General features: G+C 38.5%; 2 protein-coding genes across 9 annotated transcripts; one reads left to right on the top strand and one right to left on the bottom strand.

Annotated features, from left to right (window-relative positions):
* Window positions 1–262: 262 nt before the first annotated feature.
* ENKUR (enkurin, TRPC channel interacting protein) lies at window positions 263–16,175 on the bottom strand. 4 transcript variants are annotated; one of them, XM_075492639.1, is made up of 6 exons: window positions 15,803–16,175; window positions 15,514–15,597; window positions 12,312–12,457; window positions 8,887–9,113; window positions 6,886–7,032; window positions 263–2,766 (listed from the first exon to the last, which is right to left on the bottom strand). In XM_075492639.1, the coding sequence occupies exons 1-6, from the start codon at window positions 15,952–15,954 to the stop codon at window positions 2,593–2,595; spliced, it is 930 nt and encodes a 309-aa protein (XP_075348754.1). In that variant the 5' UTR covers window positions 15,955–16,175; the 3' UTR covers window positions 263–2,592. The 4 variants fall into 4 exon arrangements, with proteins under 4 accessions (XP_075348754.1, XP_075348755.1, XP_075348756.1 ...); XM_075492640.1 differs by having other exon boundaries at window positions 15,878–16,175; XM_075492641.1 differs by lacking the exon at window positions 15,514–15,597.
* A 483-nt stretch (window positions 16,176–16,658) lies between these two features.
* Window positions 16,659–22,551, top strand: THNSL1 (threonine synthase like 1). Of its 5 annotated transcripts, XM_075492637.1 has the most exons (4): window positions 16,659–16,866; window positions 19,017–19,093; window positions 19,618–19,705; window positions 20,193–22,551. In XM_075492637.1, the coding sequence occupies exon 4, from the start codon at window positions 20,251–20,253 to the stop codon at window positions 22,471–22,473; it is 2,223 nt and encodes a 740-aa protein (XP_075348752.1). In that variant the 5' UTR covers window positions 16,659–16,866; window positions 19,017–19,093; window positions 19,618–19,705; window positions 20,193–20,250; the 3' UTR covers window positions 22,474–22,551. The 5 variants fall into 5 exon arrangements, with proteins under 5 accessions (XP_075348752.1, XP_075348753.1, XP_075348750.1 ...); XM_075492638.1 differs by lacking the exon at window positions 19,017–19,093 and having other exon boundaries at window positions 19,618–19,701; window positions 20,196–22,551; XM_075492635.1 differs by lacking the exon at window positions 19,017–19,093 and having other exon boundaries at window positions 20,196–22,551.
* Window positions 22,552–24,233: the final 1,682 nt, after the last annotated feature.

The following is a 24,233-nucleotide window of genomic DNA, read 5'->3' as shown; positions in this document are numbered from 1 at the left end:
AGCAGCGTGTGTCACAGTGGAAATGCTGTAGTAAAGATGAGGGAGGTTGGAAGCTCCTGCTGATGAAAACTAATTAATCTGTAAGTAAAATTGAAGTCACACAAGACATTTTAATGTTAAATTGAGATGTTAAAAAATGTCTAAGATGCTATGTTTTTATATATTAGTGGGTTTTTTTAACCAAGAAGACAGCTTAAAACATTTTTTAAACTGAAGAACATTATGATTTTCTTTTGTTTCAAAATATCAGAGCACAAGTTCTGCTCTCAGGTCAGCACACTGGGTCTCAACCTGACTTGACTCTAGGGAGTTCCAGAAACAGATTATCATATTCAGGACTTACAGTTCTGAAGATGCAGGTTGGAGAAAAGCTGCCCAATAAAAACAATTTGAGACTTGTTTCTGTTAATATTTAATATCTTTTATGAAGGAACAATTCTATCAGAACAATTGCGTTTACCCACCTTTTTGCTTTACTTGTACTGATGGTACATATTAGTTGATTCATGAACATTACACCTTCAATTATTGACATTTCCTGAACATATAAATACGGAGTTACCTTCTTTGGATTCTGTAAATTTATTTTGTCAAACTTCCCAGAGGGAGTTAAAGGGTAAGAATGTTATCCTTCTGCATGTATTTTCAATGGTTTTCATTATAATATATTTTTTCCATAATCAGAAGTGTTGGTAGGTCGCATGGAATACACATCAAAGTAGATGGAAGGAGTTATAATCTCCCCATAGGGTGGCAGAAGCTATTCACATGTAGCAAGAGGGGAACATCCCGTGTGGCAGCAGAGCTACCTGCAAAGTGCTACGTGAGGTTTATGCAAAAACAACCCCACAGTACTAGTGTTGAAAGGCACTACCGACAGCCCACTCAGCTACACAAGTGTACTGGCTTTAGTCTCTCCCTCTCCTGTTAAGCAGGAATACTTCTTGCATCCCTTCCCATTCACTTCCTAACTTCCCAATAATATCCTAATATCCTTCTGACAATTTTAGAAAGAAGTCATTATTACTGGTGAATGATGAATGCTTCCAAGTGTGGCCTAATTGCTTGTCCCAAACTTTGGGATAGGCCATCACCTACTTTGCATTTCCATAAAGTTAGCACTGATGATAAATGGAAGAACCAAATCCAGCTCCTCAACCTAACTCAGCCGAATGGTCTACGAGTAACTAGAAGCTGAGACTGAGGCAGTGGGAATGCACGCTGTTTCAGAGTCAAATCTAGTTTTTTATTTTAAGCTACAAGAAACAGCCACGTTTGATTATATTGCATTTCTTAAGAAAGGCATCTTGCACTTCGCCACGAGATAATGTGACATGTTACTAAGTGCTTATAATTGGTGTGGTTTTGTTAAAATATACAGTATAAGTCATTCTTTTGAAGAAACAGTAAATGAAATTCATATTTTACAAAACCACAGCTTTCTTCCAGCTTATATCTTTCAAAAATAAACATGATTGGTTAACAGTAAGTTACAAAGAATAAAATACACATTCCTGCTCACCCACGCTTTCCTAGTGTATGTCATAGACAAGTTTAAGATGCACAAGAAATATAGCCTAGAATCACTGTGAAGCCATTCAAAGCCATTCCCTGACAAGTTTATGAAAGGAACTTAATGTATGGGAAAATTTGGCTTTTAATAGTTCATTTGAAATTTTTTACTTCAACCTCTGCTGATGTCAGATACTATGATGTCACAAAGCTGCTGGTGGTAATGATTGATACCATACAGAAAAAGCTGTGTTCTGAAGCAAAGGTTAAGCAGTAGGAAAGAAAAACAATTTTTCTTTTTATGCAGATAATTGCAGTATAGTGTGCCAATATAATTTCTGCCTAGGTCTTGACTCACATGCTAGTATATCGCTTTCATTCTAACATTACACACATAATAGCAATCAAACATTTTTCTACTTGAGTTGTACGTTTACTATAGTATTACAGAATTATTTATACATAAATACACACAGCAAGCTACATGTGGTATCTGTATTGCGTGAAGTCTATATTATTATGGGCTTCCACTATAAAAATTGTTTTTGGTAACAAAAAATGAGTACACAAAATGTTATGCAGAAGCCAAGCTGTTTAGAAATACAATCGCTCAAGCTTTTAAGTAAAGTGCAACAGCTCTTTAATAACTAGTCCAGAAGCCATCCCACCCTGATGTTATATTTACCAAGCTGTCTTCAGCAGCCAATTATTTCACTTTGCTTTGGCTATGCAAGGAAAGAAGTGCTCCAAACATATGAAACAGTATTTTTTATGCTTTTTGAATGATGTTTATAGAAATCTTAGTAGTTAATAAAAATTACAAATAATAATAGATTAAATTCACATTTTTATACTCAAAGTTTAATTAAGAATTTTATTTCAAAACATTTTGTGAATGATACAGAGGAGAGTTCTATGTAACAACTTTTCTAAGAAACTACATACTTATATTAGTTTAATATTTCCTTCTGAATAGTTGGCGGTGTCAATTTCTTCTGAGAATTTAGGGGGGTGGTTCTTGGAGATGTAGGGATAGAGAAAAAGAAAAGGAGGAAAGAGGCAATATTTGAAAAACAATCGTTACTCATTTGCAATGTAGATAACTTTGTGCTTCTCAATTACTTCTATGTCATGCTCCAGTTGTTTCATCTGTGATTCCAGCTTTTCTTTATATATCTTCTTGGGTATGGTGTCTATTTCTACTGAAAGACCCTGAAATTCACGATACACTTCCTCCCAGTTCTTTTTCAGCCCCTAGTGCCATTACATGAAAAGGAAATATATGAGAAAAACTTCATTAAGAATAATATGCACATAAACTACTTAGGGGTTTTTGTTAATATTGCATTTGATAAGTGTCACTGCCATGTTAAAATAATAAATATATGGATAATGTTTAATCATCTTAATTGGACCAAATTAATTAAATGCTTAAAAGTCAAAGTAGTTGCAACAGAAATAATTTTGACTCATTCTGATGCAATATAAGGAATGGTCTTTAAAAAACTCTGTGCCTTGGAGAGAAGAAATTACAGTTTTTAAAAGGCAACAGAACAATAATGAAACTAGCCAATGAAGGATGAGCTACAAAAATGCTAAACTGAAAAAAAGTATGTCAATGTGACTAACAGTCAACTCTGTAGCCTACCAGGAACTTGAGAAAGCCTGTACATTTCATTTCCAGTCAGTATCTTCAAGAAAAACTGCACAAGGTAAACGAAGAATGACTCTTCCTTATTCTATATAAGAGACTTTCTATGCTTTCAATGATCTACAGGTAGGCAACTTTGCTCCATTGTATCTAATGCTAGTATGCTCACTGAGAAACTACTAGGATTCATAAAAGCTGCCTCAAAACTCATATCACTCAAATGCCTCCTTTTCTCCAAAATGCGACAGGAAATACCTTACAAACTGCACTACAGAAACCCCTTCCCCATAAACAGCAACCTGGCTACCATAGATACCACCATGTCACACACAGTGGTATTACCTACCTTAAGTAATCACAAGAGTACCAATACTTGGAACTCCAGCCAAAATTCAGCAGCAGTTTCAGCTCATCTCACCACCAGCTTCATTTTCCATAATTGAGACTTTGCTCAGACCATGGACACCAAACTGATCCCACAATATTTTAACTTCTATGAACTACTTTGAAAAAATTCTAAATAATTGCATTCCCTTCCTAATCTACATTTACAATAACATCTATAGGCAACTTATTTATCATCTGGACTAAAAAACCTAGCTGTCACTGACCGTATCAGCAATAATTTCAGTAACTGCTACCTCTCTTGAATGCTGCTATACAAAGAATTACCTTACTAGGTAAAGTGAACTGTATCTTCCATATATAAAAGCCCAAGACTAAAACCCTGTCGAAAAAACCCCATGCAATCATCTGAAACGTACTCATAAACCTATTAATTCAACATCAAAGCTAATCTTTTATCCACCAATATATGCTGAAGGGAACCAGACTGTGGTAGAAAAATAAAATTTAAAACTTGTCTTTACATCCTCACAATTACTGCAACAATTGTTCTTACTTTCTCTCCTCAAGAGGATAATCAAAGTCTATACATCCTATACAGGCATGTATGAGGATTTAGTAGAGTTTATTCAGTGCATCAAATGTCCTCAGGAAAACTATATGGGTGAACTTAATAATCACACCTACTACAAGGAACTCATACAGCAATCAGTAAATAACACAATATGGCTACCAGTGAGAAAACACTTTCCCAAAATGTTTTTGGCTCTCAGTCCTGTTTACTTAGAGATCACAAAGCATCTTCAAAAATGAAGAACTGCAATTACTCTCTTGGGAACTAAAGTTTTCAACTCCCCTCAATAACTAAAACCGGATTCAGCTGACACACTGATTTTATGGCATGTTGTGACTTCCAACCTCATGTCCTTCTTCTCCACTATTGGTAAGCACCTTTTCTCCCAGATTGGCTAATTGATTAACATACTGAAGTTAAATTTAGAGGAATTATTCTTAATACATATTTACCTTTGAAGATTATTGCTTCTATTTCAGAACCCGAGGACTCTTGTGCTTAAAAACTTGCCTGATTTTGTCCACTGTATGAATTGATTTAACAGAAAAAAATGACCTCTCCCTGCCAATACTAAGAAAAACATACTTTCTAATATGAAGTAATATTTTACTGATTCAAAGCAGTGTATTTATTGCATAGCAATTCGTGCTTTTTGCATATCCATATTAAGCATCTGTGTTGTCCATAAAAGTTATTCCAACAATCTTCATATGCAAATATCTACATATATTTAAAAACCCTACCTCAACATGTGAAACTAAGAGCAACAAGCCCATTTATTTACTGTCTTGTAATACTACTTGTCTTTGCAATCCAAGGCTGTAAAGTACTTACATAAAACTCCTAGTCTACCAGGCGTAAGGTATAGTTTACAAATACATAGTCATGAAAATAAATACAGTATTTCCAAAACTTTCATAGAATAGTCATTCATAGCTTCTTTTAAATAATTATTCTTTACATACATTAGTAAAAACTGGTTTGGAAATCATTGAAAACAGTGAGTTTTAAAACACATTAGAGCATGCACTCATCACAATTTACTCTACCCCTACAGAGTGGAGAGATCAAAAGAAGATCATGACACCCTACATAAAAATCTCCCTCACAGCTCCTCCGACAGCAATGTAATATGCTGACCACTAATGCTATGGGCTAGATCACAAACTGAGTATCTAACTCTATATAAGGAATTCTAATACATGCTGGATCAGTGAGAAATATGTACTGCATTTATCAACATACTCTTTTATTCTCATAAAATCCCAACCAAAGTAAGCATAATGGAGAGAGAGTTCAAAAAATGTTGGCACAAATTATTTCCCTTTATTTTTGTAAGTTCATGAGGCTTGATTTTGTTCTCAGACATCTATTGCCACATATTCTTTCAAATCAGATAGTGCACATGTGTTCACTAGCAATGTCAATTATTTTAAAAGACAGGAATTCCCATATGTCTACGGCTGAGCACTGGGCAGAAGCCACATACCCTGGGGACACTAATTCCTCCTGACAATGTAACTGTATAAGTAATCTGGCCCATGAAAGAGCAAACTTTTTTGAAAAGTCTAAAAGAAACTACTGAGTTAATAAAAACAATCTAAAAACTTTTCAATTAAAAAATATCTCAGTGTACTCTTGTATTTTTAAAATATAGAACGTAATTTTAATCAAACTAAATGCAGAACTGTGAGCAGCTGAACTCACATGCCTTTTTGCACATATATTTTTGCTGCATAGTTAACTTGCTGGACCATCAGCTTGTCCCATGCCTTTCCCACCATAAAAATATCTTAATCTGCACCCTTGTTGTTATGTTCTTTATATTGCTGTCAATGCAATACCCTCACCTCTCACCCATACTCCTTCCTAGCTTCTACTGCTTGCTGCATACGCTAGAGACACCATTGCGCTAGCTATTTCGGATCTTGCTGATTAACCAGTTAATCTTTGCAAGTGAGTTAGACACTGTGTTTTCTCTCTAGATATTCTGCTGGCCTTTTTTGGTGGGAATTTAGCATTTTGGAGATGTCCATCCATCTGCTAATTTGTTTCAGGTGGCTGCTAAGATCAAGTTATTAAGGGTAAATGATAAACAAATATCACAGTAATGTAAGCCTCATTTTCATAAGATATTTGGCTAAAATGTGGTCACGAGAAATTCCAGTTCAAGGATTGGATATAATTTTAAAATGTCTCTTTTCCACTCTGCTTCTTTTATGGTATTATTTCTCTTTAGAAAATCTTGTGCAATAAAAACTGTATGAAAGACAGTATCCAAAACAGCTTGACAAAATACAATTTTTCCAGTCATAGTTCTACGAATATGTTGCAATTCAATTCTGTTTTCTGTTTTTGCCACATTTTAAAGCATGACCTTGTGCTTTAGTCAGGTCACAATATGAAAATAGAAACTGCCAATAAAAGTGGCAATGTTATGCATCAGGAGAAAAAAAAAAGATTTGTATTTTTCCATGATTCACAGGTAGAGAGTCAGAACTGTCACTAAATCCATACAGGTGATTTTCTGCATTCCCTTGAAGTTTCCCTGAAATTCCAAGTCATTAAGGGGGATAGGAATCTAACAGAATTGACGTACTTGTAAAACTGGACTAAAACTGTAGCTAAATGAGCTCACTTCAGTTAAGTTTACAACTGTTCTACAGCTCCATCTAGTGAAAAAGTAGCTAACTCATTTGCCTTGCTTAAAAAAATCTAGTGTACTTTTATTATTTATATGGACTTACATTACCTTATTAATCTTTTGTACACATTACTAATTACACTAAATCAAAATATGCACCTGCAGAAGACTTCTCCTTTCTTCATCAGATAGCCGTTTCATGGCTCTCTTCTTGAGATGCTCCAAGATATCGCCCTCATATTCTTTCTGAGCTCTCTTCATTTCTTCCTTTCTCCGAGTTACATATTTTGGTGTAACACCATAATCCTATAAGGGTAAGGAAGAATTTTCTTATGTGCTTTTAAGAAGGACAAAGACATACCTGTCATCCATAGTATATTAGATTTGCAAAGACAGCTTGAAATGGAATTTTGTGCCACTGAGCAATAAAATCTTAACTCACTGTGTTCTTAGAAGTATCAAACATGATTGTCTTTGTAGCCTGAGCAAAATGTATAAACAATTCCCTTCGATTTCTTTTTGCAACCTTGGAAGACAACAGAATCCAGAAACAAAAATGTCTATTTATAAGAACTGATGGTTGAGTGAGGAGTTTGAAACCTGTTAATGACAACAAGCTATTTTACATTTTTATATGGTGTCAGATTCTAGGTTCTGAAACACATTCCTTAGATACTTTCTTTGAAAGGTCTTCATGTATCCTGATTTTTGCTGAACATTGCATGCCACAGAAAAGAGCGAATAGTGTTAACACATACACGAAAATTGGACTAGTTAGGAATGATAAACTATCCCATACTGGATGTGGCAGAATTGTGTTTCTGGGAGGAAAAATAATTTCTGAATATTCCAGATGTACTTGGGGGAACACATCTATTTTGCCTTATCCTTTGTAAAATGAAGCCTATCTAGCTCTGCCAAAAGGTACTGGAGTCTACCTTCTTTCTACCAAATGCTAAATGATTCACAAATCTGTTAGTGTTGGGTAGCACTATGACTAGCATTGTTTATATATATGTTTAGCTATACAAAGGTACTGCAAGGGCTGCAGGTTCACTTTTTTCATTTTCTCTGTCATGAGTTATGTCATATATCGTGTCTCTTTTTGCATAATGCTCTGTCATGAGTTACCTGTTTAGATAAGCCAGACTCCTGATACATCTTGTTTTCCTGAGTAGTGGAATGGACTGTTCTTGTGCTTGGAGGAGGTTGCCCTTAAAGGCATCCCAGCTCTCTCAAGCTCCTTTGCTTTTCAGAGCTGTCTCCCACAGGGTCCTACCTACTAGTTCCCTGAATAAGCTGATGTTTGCTCTCCTGAAGTACAGGGTCTGTACACTACCACCTGCTTCCCTGAGGAGGAGGGGATCTTGAACTACTTCATGGCCTGTGCAACCAAGACAACTATTGATTATCACACCTCTGACCAGTTCTTTCTCATTTGTAAGTAGCAGCACCATAAGAGCATGATCACTGGTTGGCTCATCCACCATCTGTGTTAAGAAGCTGTTGCTGACATCCTCCAGGAACCTTTTTGGATTGCTTTCATCCCATTGTGTTGTCCTTTCAGCAGATATCAAGGAGGATGAAGTCTTCTGTAAGAAGCTGCACTATGATCTGAAGATTTACTCAAGTTGCTTAGAGATTTCATCCAGTTCCTCACCTGATTGGATGGTCCATAACAAACACACTTTTGACACTGACTGGCCTTTCCTCTGATCCTGACCCACAAGCTGAACTATCCTGTTGCCAGTTTCATAGAAGAGCTCCATATATTTGAACAGCTTCTTCATCCAAAGGGCAACCCCTCCTCTTCTTCCCTGCCTGACTTTCCTAAAGAGCCAGCATTCATTCATCACAGAACTCCATTTGTCTCCCCATTAGATACTCCCTGGGTTCCCAATACAACACATATGCTATTGCTTTAGCAGCATCATTCTGCCCATTTTTTGTTGACAGCATAACCAAGTGAATACAGAGCAAAGGCAAGGCACAACTCCAGTGCCAGTGATTTCTCCTTGATGAATTTCGAAGGTCTACCACAAACAGCAGTGGTATCTAAACATCTCAAAAAGCGTCATAAATATTTCATAGGAGAATACAATAGAGAACATAAAATAGGCATTGCTACTAGTATTTCCACTATAATTTAATTAAACTTACCTTTTTTTTAATATATTTTGGAACAAGTCCTGAAGTTTCAAGCAGATATTTATCTCCCTGTCTTCTATCAACATAAATAGGTTGAGGCTTTTTAGGCAATCCTGTGATAGCAGCAACTGCATTTGTATTTATAAAATTCTTTTTACTCTGAATTCCCATAACTGGGTGATCTGTCCTCCGTGGCACTGATAATGCAGGCAATTTCTTACTATCCTGTTCTTTTTTTCCTGTGAATTGAGCATGTAAATATTCTCAGCAATAACCATGAAGAGCTTTGCAATTTAATGTTATTACATTTTTCAAAAGGGAAAATTTATGTACAAAATTGCATAAAAATAGAAACCAACTGTATCTACAATGAAAGAATTGACTGGGAATGTACTATGATGAAAATGAGTATGCTTGTTTGGCATAACAGAAGTTTCATAACCTAGGAAATATGATGTAGTTTTAGATGGGTTTGCCTTACAAAATGCCACTCATTTCCTCTTAACTGCAGTAGTACAGGACTTCTTTCAAATGTAATTAAAACTACTTTTACTAGAGGTGCTTGTTTTCGGGGCCCTTAGGCACTAATGGCCCTGCCCAGCCTCACCTGGGGCATCCACTCCACACCCTTGGGCTCAGGAACCCCATTTCAGCTCAGCCCTGGGCTGTCAGTGCCTGGCTGAGCTGTCTCAGCCGTGCCTGCCCCTAGTCTTATTCCTGAAGAGCTGTGTGGAATCAGTGGATGGACTTGGGCCGTTGCCCCATCCTTCCTGATGGTTACTAGGCCATTGATAGGACACATTTTCATCACCACCTGCTCTGCTTGCCTGCCTCTGGTGTGGTGGGACTGCACCCTGTTGGTGAGGTCACTGCCCAGCCTGCATTGTGGTTGTCCTCAGTTTCTGCCTCACTTCCCCTTAGGGAAAAGCCCTGCTCTTGCTGCTCCCTAACACTCGTAAACAACTTCTCACACTCCTTTCTCCAGAGAATATAGAAACTCTTCCTTTTTAGTGTAATCTTTTCTCCAAGGCACCAACAGAAAGTCAGTAGTCTCCTGAGTAGTCTGTTCAGGTGAGTGATGAGAGACAATTAATTTCCCACCATATTTGCCACTAGATATAACTCTAACTCACAGTCATTATCAGAGATAATGATTTGATTCAGGTTGTCTGAGTTCGTGTTCTTCTTTGGCAGAAAATAACTGTAATGTCACATGTGACAGAGCTCATTCCTACAACAACTGGTTTCCTGATACTGACCCCACGAACCAGTGCTTTCCTGGGTTTTGTTTTTACAACCTGATAGCTTGCCATAACTTAGTACTGTAGGACACACAGACTTAAATCTCTATTTCTCTTAGGATGTCCTTTTGGAAACAAGATCTCTGAAGCTTCTCAGTGAGCACTGGCTCACCCTTATCTGCAGTACACTGGTGCACACTTGCTGTTTTGGGAGCCCCCACTTCTTCTGGAGCCAGCAACAGAGCTTGGTTAAAATGGATGCCAGAGTCCAGTAATACAACAAGATTCAGATGAAAGTTAAGGAACACACCTTTTGTAAGGAAGTGGTAAGTAATCAGACTCTAAAAGAATGACACTATCCCAGACTTTAGGGAAAAAAATTAATCTTTCTGTTCTGTCCTTGCAATCTATTTTTTAACTAGTTGGATCAAACCCAGTTTTGAAGGCAGTACAGATACCATAAAGACAATGCTATAATCCCATGCAGACAACTGATAACTGGTTAAATTCCAAGTGATGAAAGTGCAATGCTTTAAAAGAGGTGATTAACCAGTGTAACTTCTCTGAGGTAGGTATGAAATTCCATCCAACAAAGGTACAAGAACTTTCTGAGTTAATGATACAGTTCCTTCTCAAGATCTGTTAGGATCTAATCGTGGCAATGAAATTACTAGTCTGGATCGAAATTATGATGTGTCATAGTCATTTTGAGGTTCTGGTACATTGACTCCCAATGCAAACACCCAAGCACATATTGCTATTATGAAGCCCTGAATCAACAAGTTGAAATAGAAATATTGTGAGCTGCTTGTCTGAGAAAAATGGGTCAGAGTGCTGAATCTCAATATATAGCAAATTTGAAGTAGATAACACTAATTTTATAATAGCAGTACTTGAAAAGGGATCTTACGGACTGCTCCAAATTATTGGTGAATCAACCTTCTTTCCTATGCCCATCTAAAACACTAGTGTGGTAATTTAACACGGTCTTGAGCTTGGAAGCCTTCATGTTCAGATGTCATGCAGTATTACATTCCAGTATACTGAACGCTATTCAGATTTCCTGAAAAAGTGAAGACTTTATTCAAAAATGACCCAGGATGCCTACAGGACCTCTGGGACCAAAGCTTACCTTAAGGTTCTAATAATCCATATTGCCTGATGCATTAAGCCTCCAAAGCCTCTTGGGACAGCCTGTATTTCAGTGCTAAAGCTGTTTGCGTGTGCCATGCAAATTTGGGCACTGGACTCCTACATTCTCTTAGACAGCTTTTTTTTTTTTTTTTTATACTGTACGTTAAGCTTTTCTATTTTTCCAGGCTAAAAACAATTTCAAGCTGAAACTTTAGAACTCAATTACAAATTGACAGCAATGTACTTGGAACTCCAGCAGCACTAAGAAGGTCACTCCACCCTTGCAGAACTGGCTATGAGGTTGAACATTAGAATTGTCAACTCCTTATACCCAGAATTATGGTTTGTGCTCAAAGATAGAATGCATTTTGCAACAAAATATTCCAGTTTTCTTATTTCTGTGACATGCAGCTCTCCAAAAAATTCTATGCTTTGAACACCACCAGCCAGTTTAATACTATGGGATTAAGAGCCGACACGGAGTGCTGACGAGTAAAACCTATATGTTGCTTATAACATCAAGAAAGGCACACATACTTTTCCCATATCTCTTCAAGCATTGAAAACAATTAGTTCACTTTTAATATCGCCATTCATATTATTTACTTTAATATTAATGATCAGTTGCAGAAAAGAATGGCGTACAAATCTAAACTACATAATTACAAATTGAAATATCAGCAGGATAGAACATATCATCAACACATCTTCAACATCTGAATAGCTGCAGCCAAAAGAGAGATAATTTTTCTTTGTATTTCAGCTGGTTTTGTACCACATGACAGTAAATGCTTACTGTATTTTCTAATCACATATCTAATTTCCTTGTTGCTTGTTTCAGTATTTTACACAATAAATAAGAAACATTTTTGTAAAATAGAGAAATAATTTTTGGTATCATAGATACTATAAAAGGAACAATGGAAACTGCCCCAGCATACAAAAATTATTTTAAAATTTTTAAAAATTTTATTCTCCATAACTAACTGTTGCTTTCAACATTAATATTATAAATTTTAAAATTAAAACAATACATTTCATATATTTCATGTCTACGCTTACTTGCTGGTAGCTTGGGTTCCTTTGAATGTTTCTGCAGAAAGTTTTTTGGAGATGGTATTGCAACTTTTGCTGGTCCCATAGTTTTCCACTGAGCTTTATTTTTTGCTACTTCACATTTCACGGATGGTCTAAAGGTGGATATATACCTTAGACATTAAAAGATAGTCATAAAGAAGTTAAAGGTCAGAAAATTATTAAAAATACTTCTTCAAAGAATATACATTTTTGCAGTAGTTCATGTCAAAAGCCTAAGCTATTTTCTTTTGTACTCTCTCTCAAATAAAGGCCATCATTCATAGAACCTCCATACTAAGGCTAAGGCCAGCACTACAATGACAAGTTGTACTTCTGATTTTGAAGTTAGCTTGCTTCTTCCTTCTTCTCTTGGGTCTCCAAGGTCAGTATTATCACACTTTGGGAAATGGTTCCTGTATGCACTGTTCATATAAACACTGAAAGCAGGTATTTTGAAACTCAACAAAACAAATTTTGGAAATAAACTGCTTTGAATGTTGCTTACTAGAAGTCTGACAGAAACGTGAATTTATTATTTTTATGAGGTTATGCATTACACACTTTGGTCTTTATTTTTTAACTAACTCCACTTTGAAAAGATTTTTTTAGGGCTATTTCTTTTGTTCCAGAATGCAACCAGAATATGCAGCTGTTGTGCATCTACAGGAAAATAGTAATCATGAACCTGCTTTGCTGGATTTTCTGTATTTGAAAGTCTGTAGTATGGGAAAGATGCAAATGCCAATGTTTCTTGGCCATTTCAGAAGCTGCAGCTGCAGTACATTGTAGGGCCTTACATAACAGAGCAATCAAACATATCTAAGGAAGAGCCCAGCTGGCTTCAAAAAAGATGAGACCTGTATTGATGAGAACATTCGCTGCTTCATTCTATGGGATGAAACATATTTTAGAAGTATGTAAAACCTCGTGCTTCAGAAAACATCTCAAATGTAGTCGAGAGTTGGACAGAACGTCCTTGATCATCAGTTTATCTTATTACTGTCCACTGTATCGTTGTCTCAGTGTTCCTGTTGAACCATCTGTTACAGACTATTTTAAGAGATTAGATGAGATGGATGACTGCTCTGAAATAGCACAGCAAACTGTATATTCCTTATATCACACAGATCCAAACTATGATCCTGAACTATTGCAATCAGTGGTGGTTTTGGCACTAACTGAAACGGCTAATGTGAAAATCAGTAAGGACTCAGATATGAAAAGCTGTATGCACCCAGTACGCACGCACTGCTGTTTTGGTGTAATGTTGCATATGGCACTGTAACTTCTGCTTTAATCAAAAGCATGCAAACATGTTCTCCAATCATTAGCTGATCAGCAGCATCTTGCCTCTATCTGAAGGACTGAGCTGTCAGATGTTTTCCTGAAGGAGCAGAACTCCCTGCTCCTGAAGCTAAGGCTACCTCATTGTACCTTTTAAAATCTGCCCATCTTTAGGAAACATGTCATACTAATTTACGGTAGATAAAAGCTGATGAACAGTTGCGCTTTTCTTTCACAGAAAAAACAGAAGTGTTTATGAAAAAACTATACCATGTTTTCAGGTAAGGAAAAAAAGAATAAAATGATTACATATAATGCAACCTATTTTACAGAAATACTGAAATAGGATAAAAGAAATGATGTAATGCTGGGCCAGTGAATGAGAGTCATAGTAGCAATACTGATAAAATCTTTTGTATATGAGCTGCAAATGTCCAATACATGAATTTGTACTTGATCATAACATTAGAAAATGTAAGAGGACTTCATTAAAAATGTGGAGTTATTTTGCTTCTGGAGATTTAGTCTCCAAAATCAGAAAGGGGATTATGTACATAAGATTATATATAATTCCAGAAATACCTCTAATTATAAAAAATGAGGTTTTATTTATTTTTTATGTTAAATTAATGATAAACAGCCATAGACATAGGCACAAACCCACCACATTCATAAATTATTGCGTTCCTCACCATTTGCTAGGAACGGCATTGTAGACACACAGTACCAAAAGGTAGTGACTTTATGAGGAGTTTGGCCTAGTAGGGTTCACGCAGTCTTGGAAGGAGAAAGTGAAGGAGAAGGTATTGAGTTTATTACATATTGGCATAAGGTTTAAAGCTGTCTTTTAAAGATGTCTTTGTAGACAGCTATAGGCATTCCTTTGGACAGAGAGATGTGGCAGCTGTATTTTTTCAGTGATTTTTCAGGCCAAGAAAGTGGCTAAATGCTGTCATACACCAATAACATAGGGTTAGAGAGGGTTGCAAGGAAGAAAACATGGTTATGGGGGACTTGAGAATCTTAATCTATTCATTATTTGGCAAGGGGAGAAAAGACAATACATTTGTAAGAAGACAGTTACTATTCCTTAGGTGTCATCTTGGGACATCAAAATTGGGGAAAATGAGGATACTTGCCTTGGTTTCATGAGTAGTACCCAGTCAGTTGAGAGTGAACTATATATGATTTCATTTGAAAAAAAAGACCCTAGATTTTGTATGCATTAGTTAAAACTGGTCAGATCGTGCTATTAACCAGGTTCAACACTGTTGTTACCAGCTGGATATTTGGCACATTGCGAACCAAAGCAGGAAGTGGGGTGACAACAGAAGCCAATAAGATCGGAAGGGGATTTAGCAGATTGCATCCAACCTAAGGAATCCATTGCCTAAACTGAACCTGATGGTCACGCAGTATCCAAATCCCTGAATGGTATTAAGACAGGAATGGATTTAGTGTGCTGCGTGCTTTGCCATACTGTCATTTCACTTTCCTCTGTCTGCCAAAAGTATCTTTGATTCACATAGGAAACAAAAAAAGATGTATTATCTATTTTTGCATGGAAAACGTTCAGAACTAGGAATCTCACAAGTCCAAATGTTTTTACCTTTCAGGTAAAAACATGGGATAACTATCTTTCTTCTAATGAGCGTCACTGATATTTCTACTCATTTTAAAGCTATTGAGTTATGACCTATGTTAACTTTTCACTGAAATTGCTAATAGTAACAGCTTTCTTTCATACAAAATAATAGGGACCTGAAAAAACAACATGTTTGCATAATTATCAAATAAGAACTTTACAAAAACTCTCAAAGGAATTAATACTAGGGGGGCAAAAGGCGTTTTTAAGGTAAGGGGTGAGAAAGAGGAGCAAAAGAAACAATGTCAGAAGACATACCTGACACATGAAAAGAATGGAAGTGTGGCACTGAGAAAAATTTTAAAAATCCTCAACTTGTCAGCTGCTCGCTGAAAATTTGTTCTAAGTGCAAATAACAAAGATGTCATGTAATTCCTCTGCGTGGAAAGAGTGCTTTGTAAATTCTTTGTCAATGAACAAGATGGCATTGAAGATACCAAACTGAATCATCAGCTCATGGAGCAGGCTGTAAGCCCTCGGATGTTAGTTAGTGACCCATTAGGAAGAGCAATAACTATGCAAAAACTACTTTTTTTTTTTTTAATACCTGTTACCTGCAAGATGTATTGCCTTGCCGGAACCAGTCACCGTGTCTGCAAGTGGTACTGTCACACCCACGTACCTGGGAGGTTTGACAGGCTTCTCCTCCAGGCGGGGCAGGAGGTTATAGATGCTCTCCTGGGCACACTGCGCCGTCATCCTCCGGCCGAGGGGCCCTGGACACGGGGAAGGGACCACCTCGCTGAGGGGGCCTCGCGTTTCCTCCCTCTTCGCAGCTCCCCCGGCCCCTCCTCGGCCCGCTTCAGCGAACGCCTCCGTCCCGCCGCTGAGCCGCCCGCCCCCTCAGGCCGCCGCCGCCGAGGCAGGCGCGGGCCCGCACACTGTTGTCTCCGCAGTTACTAGGGAAACCTGTTGCTAGGTAACAGCGCCATGAGGGGGCGGAACCTACGCCATCCCGCCACCGCCCCCCTCCGGCGGAAGGCCGCTGTCGGCGGGCGCTAGGAGCCGCGCAGGCGCACTTCGCGGAGGTGAAGCCGTCACGGCCGAGTCAGGGAGCGCCGGGCGGCTTGACTGCGCGCGCGTCGCGGCTCTGGGCGGAGTCGTGAGGGGGCGGGGGGCGAGCAGGTGGCTGCGCGTGCGCGGTGGGAGATGTGGGTGAGGCTGGGGGCGCGTGGGGCGCGTGGGGTACCTGTGGCAGCTGTCCCCGCCCCCGCCGGTGCGTGCGCGCGTCGCCCTCAGGGCGCCTGAGGGCGCTTGACGGCGAGGGGAGCCGCGCCGCGCCGCGCCGAGCCGAGGGGATAGGGCAGGGCAGGGCAGGGCAGGGCAGGGCAGGGGAGGGGCGCCGCCGGTCGCGAGGGGAGCCTCGCCTCGCCTCGCCTCGCCTCGCCTCGGGGACTGGGCAGGGCAGAGCAGGGCAGGGCAGGGGCGCCGGCGGTCCCGAGGGGAGGTGGGAGCCCGGGGCTGCGCTGGCCGGGTGGGCGGGCGCGACTGACCCGGCTCTGTGGTGTCGCGTTGCCCCGGTGCCGCGCGGCGCGGCCCGGCCTGGCCCGGTCCGGCCCGGCCGGCCCCCGCTTCCCACCCGCGCTTTGACACCTTCGGGGCGTCGAAACGGTGAGGTGGGAGCGCGGCGGTGAGGCGGGAACTTTGCAGGATGTTGGTCTGTGGGATGATCGTGGGACAGTTGAAGCTGAATGGTTTAGTGTGGGATTATTTTTTTTTCTCTGCATAAAAGCTCTGAGCAAAGTCAAATGGAAGTTGTCCTGTGTTAACGGTTTTGAAATATGATCATTATCAGTCTTGACCTGCCTTGAGGTCTTTGACAGCTGCAAACTGCCACTGACTTGTTTGGTTACTGAATTTTAACCATACATTATGTTGTTGCAAACTTTGTCTGTACCAATAACAAAGTTCAGTCTTCACTGTAACTCTTGTCATCAGCAATGGGTGCTAAAATTCTGGATATTTGCTGATGACATGTAGGTGCTGTCAGCAGTCCAAGTGAAGGGTCGAGGTGTATTGTCAACACTTTAGAATTTCACTGGAGGTACGGATGTAAGCTGTGCTTCAAAAAATCCCCCACTCTTTTGGGAGAATTAGCTATATCTAAAGCTGGATGGTTTGGTGTTCTAACTAGACTGGTAAGCTTTATGAGATATAAAGTCTAATTTGAGCTGTTTTTACAGTAAGGTTTTGCCAATTGAATAAAAAATGGTTTCAAAGAAACAGTTGAATTTAATGGTTGCACGCTTCTGTGTAAATGTACTTTATATGGGTGCAAAATTGGACTACACTGGAATAGATTAAACCTATTGAGCAGCTGAATAACGAAATTCCCTGCAAATTTTTACACCAGATTAACCAAGTTGATTTCAAACAATACCATAGGCTGCTTATAACTTCATGTAAACATGGTAAGCTTATAATTAGAGAAATCTGGGTCTAGTTCTGTCCTTGTCTACACCTGTAATTTGGGGGGATTTAAGCCCCTGTGGCCTAGATTCATGAAGCAGTCCAGATGTTATGTCCAGCAGCTGTGTAGTGTGTACTGAGTGACTGTACCTCAAAGTGAATCTGTAGTGCAACTAGACCTGGTAGACAGGCCAGTATGCTTGGCATGGTTTGTACTCCCTTAGTTCATACGTAACACTTGAAGTAATTCTTACCTTCAGGAAATAAACCTGCTAAAATATCGTCTCTAAATTTTTTAAAATCCTGAACATAACTTATTTACATCTGTACATTTATACAAATATCTCTTTTGGGCCCTGTAGCTCTGTATGTTTTTATTCATTAGAGTGCATTACTAGAACAGTACAGCTTTATAATGATACTGAATATTACAACTACTCTTCACAGATTGTTTTTTCTTTTTAATAACTGTTACAAAAACCTTATATTGCATCTACACATGACCGTTCCCTTCTACTTTACAAGGATTGGGAAATAACTGTACAGTATGATACGCCCATCTTTACTCTGATCTATGCCTTGTAATTACAGCATGTAAATCATGTCACAGCGCTGGGTGCAAACACAGGGACTTACTGTTTGCAAGCTCATCTCTCCTTACAGAAATGAGCAAATGCAAAGATTTGAATAATTAGAATTACTTTGACTTTGTAACGTATGCTGATAGTTTGGTAAAGAGTAGAGTGTAAAAGACAGAGCGGGGAACACAGCAGAATCTAGAGCAAGGAGCATCTGGAAGTGAAGAGTCTTTGTTTTTGTGGTTTGCTCTTACAAAGCTTGAGCTTCTGTGTCTTTTTCTAAGTTTGTGACCTGTGTCTCTGGAGTCATTTGATACTATGCACACTGATGGGGAACAGCAGGGTCTTAAAGGACTGGTGTGATAACTGTAAACATGGTTTAATCATGAGTAGGTCTTTGGAAGATGATGCAGTTCCCATTTGGTACTTACCTGCCTTCTACTGCAATTACAGGCCGCCTTCTGCTCCCCACAGTGATAAAAGGCTGTTGGACTCGAGAGCATCTAGAGAAAAGGCACTGAACAATTGAAGGATTTGGAAACTTAGTCTTTAGTGAATTCCTTTAATTGTTTTGTTTAGTCTGTCTTGATTAATGTGGGAAAACACTGTCTCATTAAATTTTTTTCACTGGTAGAAGTAGCTAGTATATAAACTAAAAAAAAAAGAAAATCAATAAACATTGCAAAGCAAATGCTGGGGTGCTAGCAGCTCGATTGAGTCTTTAAAATGTAGTTATTAGAAGTTGCTGATTGCCATTTTGGTTACATGTTACAGTGCCAGGAGAAAAAAGAAAAGTACAACTTGCAGCTTGGTCAACCATCTCTTTGTACTGCATACTATAGCAACTAAAAGTAATAATTTCTAAAAAAATGCTGATTTTATATATATTGCAAATATATTTTGGTTTTTTAGAATTGATGAGTAAGCACCGAGCTGGAGTTTTACATCTAAAATTTCATTCATTTCCTAAAAGGAAGTTCAATGTTGCTTTTTGTTAAGCATTTTTAGTCATGAACAATGAATAACAATAACAAAGTGATACTTGTTTGCCTACCTAAAAAGAAAAATTACTCTGTAGGGATTTTCTGTGCAAATTTGTGCTGATTTCTGCCCCTTCCTTGCCCCTTTATGGAGATTTTGAGAGTTCTTCCCCCTTTGCCATAAACACACACAAATCATGTGCTGCAATTCACGCTGATGCTGGTGTTGATTTCTCTAAGCAAACAAAACATCATGTTGAGAGATTCTTGCTTAACCTTTGTTGGAGATGCAACTTTCCTAGTGATTTTTTTTTTTTGAGGGTAGAGTGTCTTCATGACGTGTTTTCTCTCTCTCTTACTTTACAGAGACTACACTCAATACAATTCTGTTATAGGAGTTCTTCACAAATCACTTGCTTGGTTTGCCATCCCTTCAGAAGAGAATTGGATGCAACTCTTCCAGCCTTGCTGTTGCACAAGTTTGTGAGTTTTCTGTGTATTGAAGTTGGCCTTGCATTCTTTTTTTTAGAAAGACAATATAAGAAATCAAAGGCATCTTGGGAGGTGGGAAAAATGCTTATTTTGTTAACATTTTGATTACAAGAAGGTAATTTAGTTAATCTTCATTATTTGTAAATGCATACTTAAAAGTGAGTCTACTAGAGGAAAAACTAATTGGTTTTGAATTCCTATAAACAATATTATTTGCAAATACTATTGTAGTTTTAGGTTTGGATGTCTTTGTTTACCCTGAGGTAAACTGGACTGTTTGCAGTTGAATTTGTCAGTGGAAGTGAGCTGGAGCTATGCGAGAGAAGGGAATGAGTCTTATTCTGAAAAATGTCTCCCTGGCACTGATGAAGTCATAACTGGATTTAGTTTGAATTCTTGTTGTTCTGAATTTCTTATCCTTTAGGTTTTTTCCTAGATGTTTGCTGAAGGACTAATTACTGTTTTTTTCTTTTTGAAGCAGTTAAGTGGATTGTCAAGTTGGCTTGGGAAAAAAAAAATCAACAACCCAGCAGAAGATGTTTCATATTGTTCAGTATCAGCGTTTAAGACTAATAACCCAAAACAGTCTTTCTGGCATGTGTTTTAAACTCATGCCTTCAAGACCTGTTGTATTTGCACAGATATGGAAGTCATGGTTCTCAAGCCATTCTCTTGTTGGAAACAAAAATATTATCCTGATGGGACCTCCGGGTGCTGGGAAAACAACAGTTGGGAGAATAGTAGGTCAGAAACTAGATTGCCCTGTCATAGACATAGATGATGATGTCCTTGAAACAACTTGGAATATGAGCGTGTCGGAAAAACTGCAGGATGTTGGTAATGAGCAATTTTTAGAGGAGGAAGGAAAAGCCCTGTTGAAGTTTTCAGCATCTGGAAGTGTCATTTCCCTTACTGGGTCCAATCCAATGCATTCTGCTGGCATGCAGCATATGAAGAAAAATGGAATAGTTGTATATCTGGATGTGCCCACAACAGTCATTATGAGCAGGCTGAAGTCAATGAAAGTGGATCGCATCGTGGGCCAGTCACCTGGTATTTCTCTCAAGGACATACTTCAGTTTAGGAAGCAATTCTACAAAAGGTGGTACGACATCCGTGTTCTGTGTGGAAGGGATATTTCAGCAGAGGCTGTAGCAGAAAAGGTACTTGATGCTGTGAAGAGATACCAAAACTCAGAACTGGAAACTTTCATTTCAACTAGGTCTAGTAGATCTGGAAGGAGTATGGAAAAAGACTCTCATAAATATTTCAGTGATGTTGTTACTGAAGGCTTAGCCCCTGATGGAGGACTCTTTGTTCCTGAGAGAGGACTTCTAAAATTCACTGCTGGAGAATGGCAAAGCCTCGTAGAAGCAACTTATATTGAAAGAGCCCAGGTGATATTAGAAAGATGCATACATCCTGCTGATGTTCCTGCTTCTAAGCTTGCAGAAATTATTGGAACTGCTTATGGAGAAAACTTTACTTGTTCTAAAATTGCCCCAGTTAGGCATCTGGCAGGCAATCAGTTTCTCCTTGAGTTATTTCATGGACCAACAGCATCATTTAAAGATTTTGCATTACAGATGGTGCCACATATATTTGCATACTGCATTCCCAGAAACTGCAATTACTTGGTTCTGGTAGCTACTTCTGGTGACACAGGGAGTGCCGTCCTAGATGGCTTTAGTCGTCTCCATGACACTGATAAACAGAGAATTGCGGTGATGAATTTTTTTCCTGAGGATGGAGTAAGCCCAATTCAAAAATCACAGATGATTGGCTGTCAGAAAGAAAATGCTTGGTCAGTAGGTGTCAAATCTGATTTTGATTTTTGCCAGACAGCTATAAAGCAAATCTTTACTAATTCTGATTATACTGGCTTTCTTACAGTAGAATATGGAACAGCTTTGGCTGCAGCAAACTCCATAAACTGGGCACGACTGCTTCCTCAGATAGTTTATCATGCCTCTGCATACCTTGATCTTGTTCATCAAGATATTATTCCATTTGGAAGCCCTGTAGATGTTTGCATTCCGACAGGAAACTTTGGCAACATATTAGCTGCTTTGTATGCTAAAATGATGGGAATTCCTATTAGAAAATGTATTTGTGCTTCCAATGAAAACAATGTTTTGACTGACTTCATAAGAACAGGTGTTTATGATTTGAGGGGAAGAAAATTAATTCCCACTTTTTCACCAGCAGTAGATATTTTGAAGTCCTCCAATCTTGAGCGGTACTTGCACCTGATTGCTAATGAGGACGGACAACTGGTGACACAATTATATAACCAGCTGGAAAATCAGGGTCACTTCCAGCTACGGAAGGATCTACTTGAAAAGCTTCAGCAGGACTTGGTGGCTGGATGGTGCTCTGAGGAGGACTGTCTAGCTGCCATTCACTCTGTATACAGTACTACAGGATATATTTTGGATACACACACAGCTGTTGCTAAAGTAGTTGCAGATCGATTACAAGATAGAACTTGCCCGATTATTATTTCATCTACGGCTCATTATTCTAAGTTTGCACCTGCTATCTTGAGGGCCTTGAGGATTGCAGAAATAAACCAGAATCCATTAAGTCAGCTTCACTTGCTGAGTTCTTACAGCCCTCTGCCTCCCGTCCACTGGGGCCTATTAGAGACCCTGAAAAAGAAGGGGAATGAGGATCACCAGGTCTGTGCTGCTGATATGAGTATGCTGATGTCCCATATAGAAACCTTAATTCAAAATCATTTTATGAAAGTTTTCTGAGTAACTGATCACACGTCCACTGTGTCAATTGTGATACCTTAACAAGCTGCATGTTTCAATAAAGCCATGATTCATCTCGCCCGTGTCTAGTCCACAGCATAACGTCCGCAGTTTTATACTCAGTTGTCAAGTTTTCAACAGTATTTGTAAGTAGTGCGTGTGAGATTTCTAGTGGTGTAGAAAGGTGGTGAATTAAAAGTATAAAAGAGTATAAAAGTATGGAATATTTTTGGAATATAAAAGATTGGAATATAAAAGTATGGAATATAAAAGATTGGAATACTTTTTTGCAGGTCATACATAGTAGAGATAGCAGTAGTGCCAGCTTTCCTTGGCAGTGCTGTCTCCTTCACAAGCTTGAAGCGTTCTCCATGGAAGGAGGAAGATAATGAAGTCTGACCTTTCTGAAACTAATAGCTCTTGTTTTGTTGCAAGAATTATGTGATCATTTGGTCAGTAGGTGATTAGTTAAACTTTAACTCACTTCACTTAGGGCACTGAAACATCATTGTAATGATGTTCATACGTTACTAATGAGGGTTGATTTCACTACCAAGTTTGAAGTATACTTGTATTGTTAATCCTTGAACCATTCAGTTTGGTGGTATGTTATCTTCTTGTATAATATTTTTTATGTATTGTGAGGCCAGCATTTATGTAAAAAAATCTGGTTATTTTGTTTTTCAGATGTTTTTTTCCACCGAGATATTTTCCTGTGTAAAATAGAATCCTTAATTCGATATTTTTAATAATTTTTGAGATGTGACTCTTCCTCCAGTACGTTGTAGTCTCTTTCCTAGATCTTTTCTATTTGAGCTTTCAACTTCAGAATCCTTTTTTAATGCTATAGAAGAATTTGCTAGTAGTAGCAGCAGTCTCCTTAAATAAGAACTAGACTTCACCATTTATTTACATTTATTTTTTGTATTCTAAGTTTTCAGAATATAAGTTTTATCTTAGAGGTCATATAGCTTTCTGGTTCTAATTACTTCTGTTTTTATATTTTTCTTAAATTAATTGCCTTGACATTCTATTCTATTCTATTCTATTCTATTCTATTCTATTCATGCTTTGCATGAATTAATGTAAGAAAAGTGCTTCCCAAAGTGCTTGGTATCTCATCAAGGGAAGTGAAGGATGAATTCCAGTGTCTGGAAGATGTGATAGCATCAGAGGTATTAATTGTGTAACCCAGAATAGATCTATCTTAGCAACCTGTTTTTGCTAATGACAGGCTGTTTATTGTTTTTTTGCATTAAAAAACTAGGAGATCATGTGGTTATGGACAAACTTATTCTGCTAACTGTAGATTATATTTGGCAAGGACATAAAGTATAACTACATTTCACACTAAGAGAAATGGTAAAATGATGTATTGGCAAGTTTTGAGTGGCATGCAGTTACAGGTAAAGAGCTAAGAGTCATCAGATGTGAAGATGAATAGCTATGGGAGGTTGTGGTTCCCACCAAGATTCAAGTAGGGAAAGTATTGGCAAGAGAGGTGGTGATTGATAACATTTTTTGCTCCTTCGAGAGGCAACATCTCCTAGATGTCGGGACTCATTTGGGGCTTTGAACTGTTCCCATCTCCCCCAGCTTCCTCTGTGTGTCTGCTTGTACTTTTTGCCACATTAGAGCTGAAGAACTAGCAAACTATTTTTAAAAATTGTCATTTCTTCCAGTGTAAGGTAAAAGACCCATGAATGATGTGCGTTTGCCACAGTGAATACGTTATACAATAAAATTAAATGTAGCTGATA

Source organism: Mycteria americana, chromosome 2 (genome assembly GCF_035582795.1).
Source record: "Mycteria americana isolate JAX WOST 10 ecotype Jacksonville Zoo and Gardens chromosome 2, USCA_MyAme_1.0, whole genome shotgun sequence".
NCBI classification, from domain to species: domain Eukaryota; kingdom Metazoa; phylum Chordata; class Aves; order Ciconiiformes; family Ciconiidae; genus Mycteria; species Mycteria americana.
This window is presented reverse-complemented; position numbering and strand designations above follow the sequence as displayed.

Bases quoted from the DNA above. Each gene is read 5' to 3' on its own strand.
- ENKUR (XM_075492639.1), bottom strand. From the start codon at position 15,954: ATGACGGCGCAGTGTGCCCAGGAGAGCATCTATAACCTCCTGCCCCGC. The intron at 12,458-15,513 runs GTATGTCTTCTG...TTAATGTCTAAG, and splicing joins CCATTCTTTTCATGTGTCAG to GTATATATCCACCTTTAGAC. The intron at 2,767-6,885 runs GTGCATATTTTG...TAATGGCACTAG, and splicing joins AAAGGAGAAGTCTTCTGCAG to GGGCTGAAAAAGAACTGGGA.
- THNSL1 (XM_075492638.1), top strand. From the start codon at position 20,251: ATGTTTCATATTGTTCAGTATCAGCGTTTAAGACTAATAACCCAAAAC.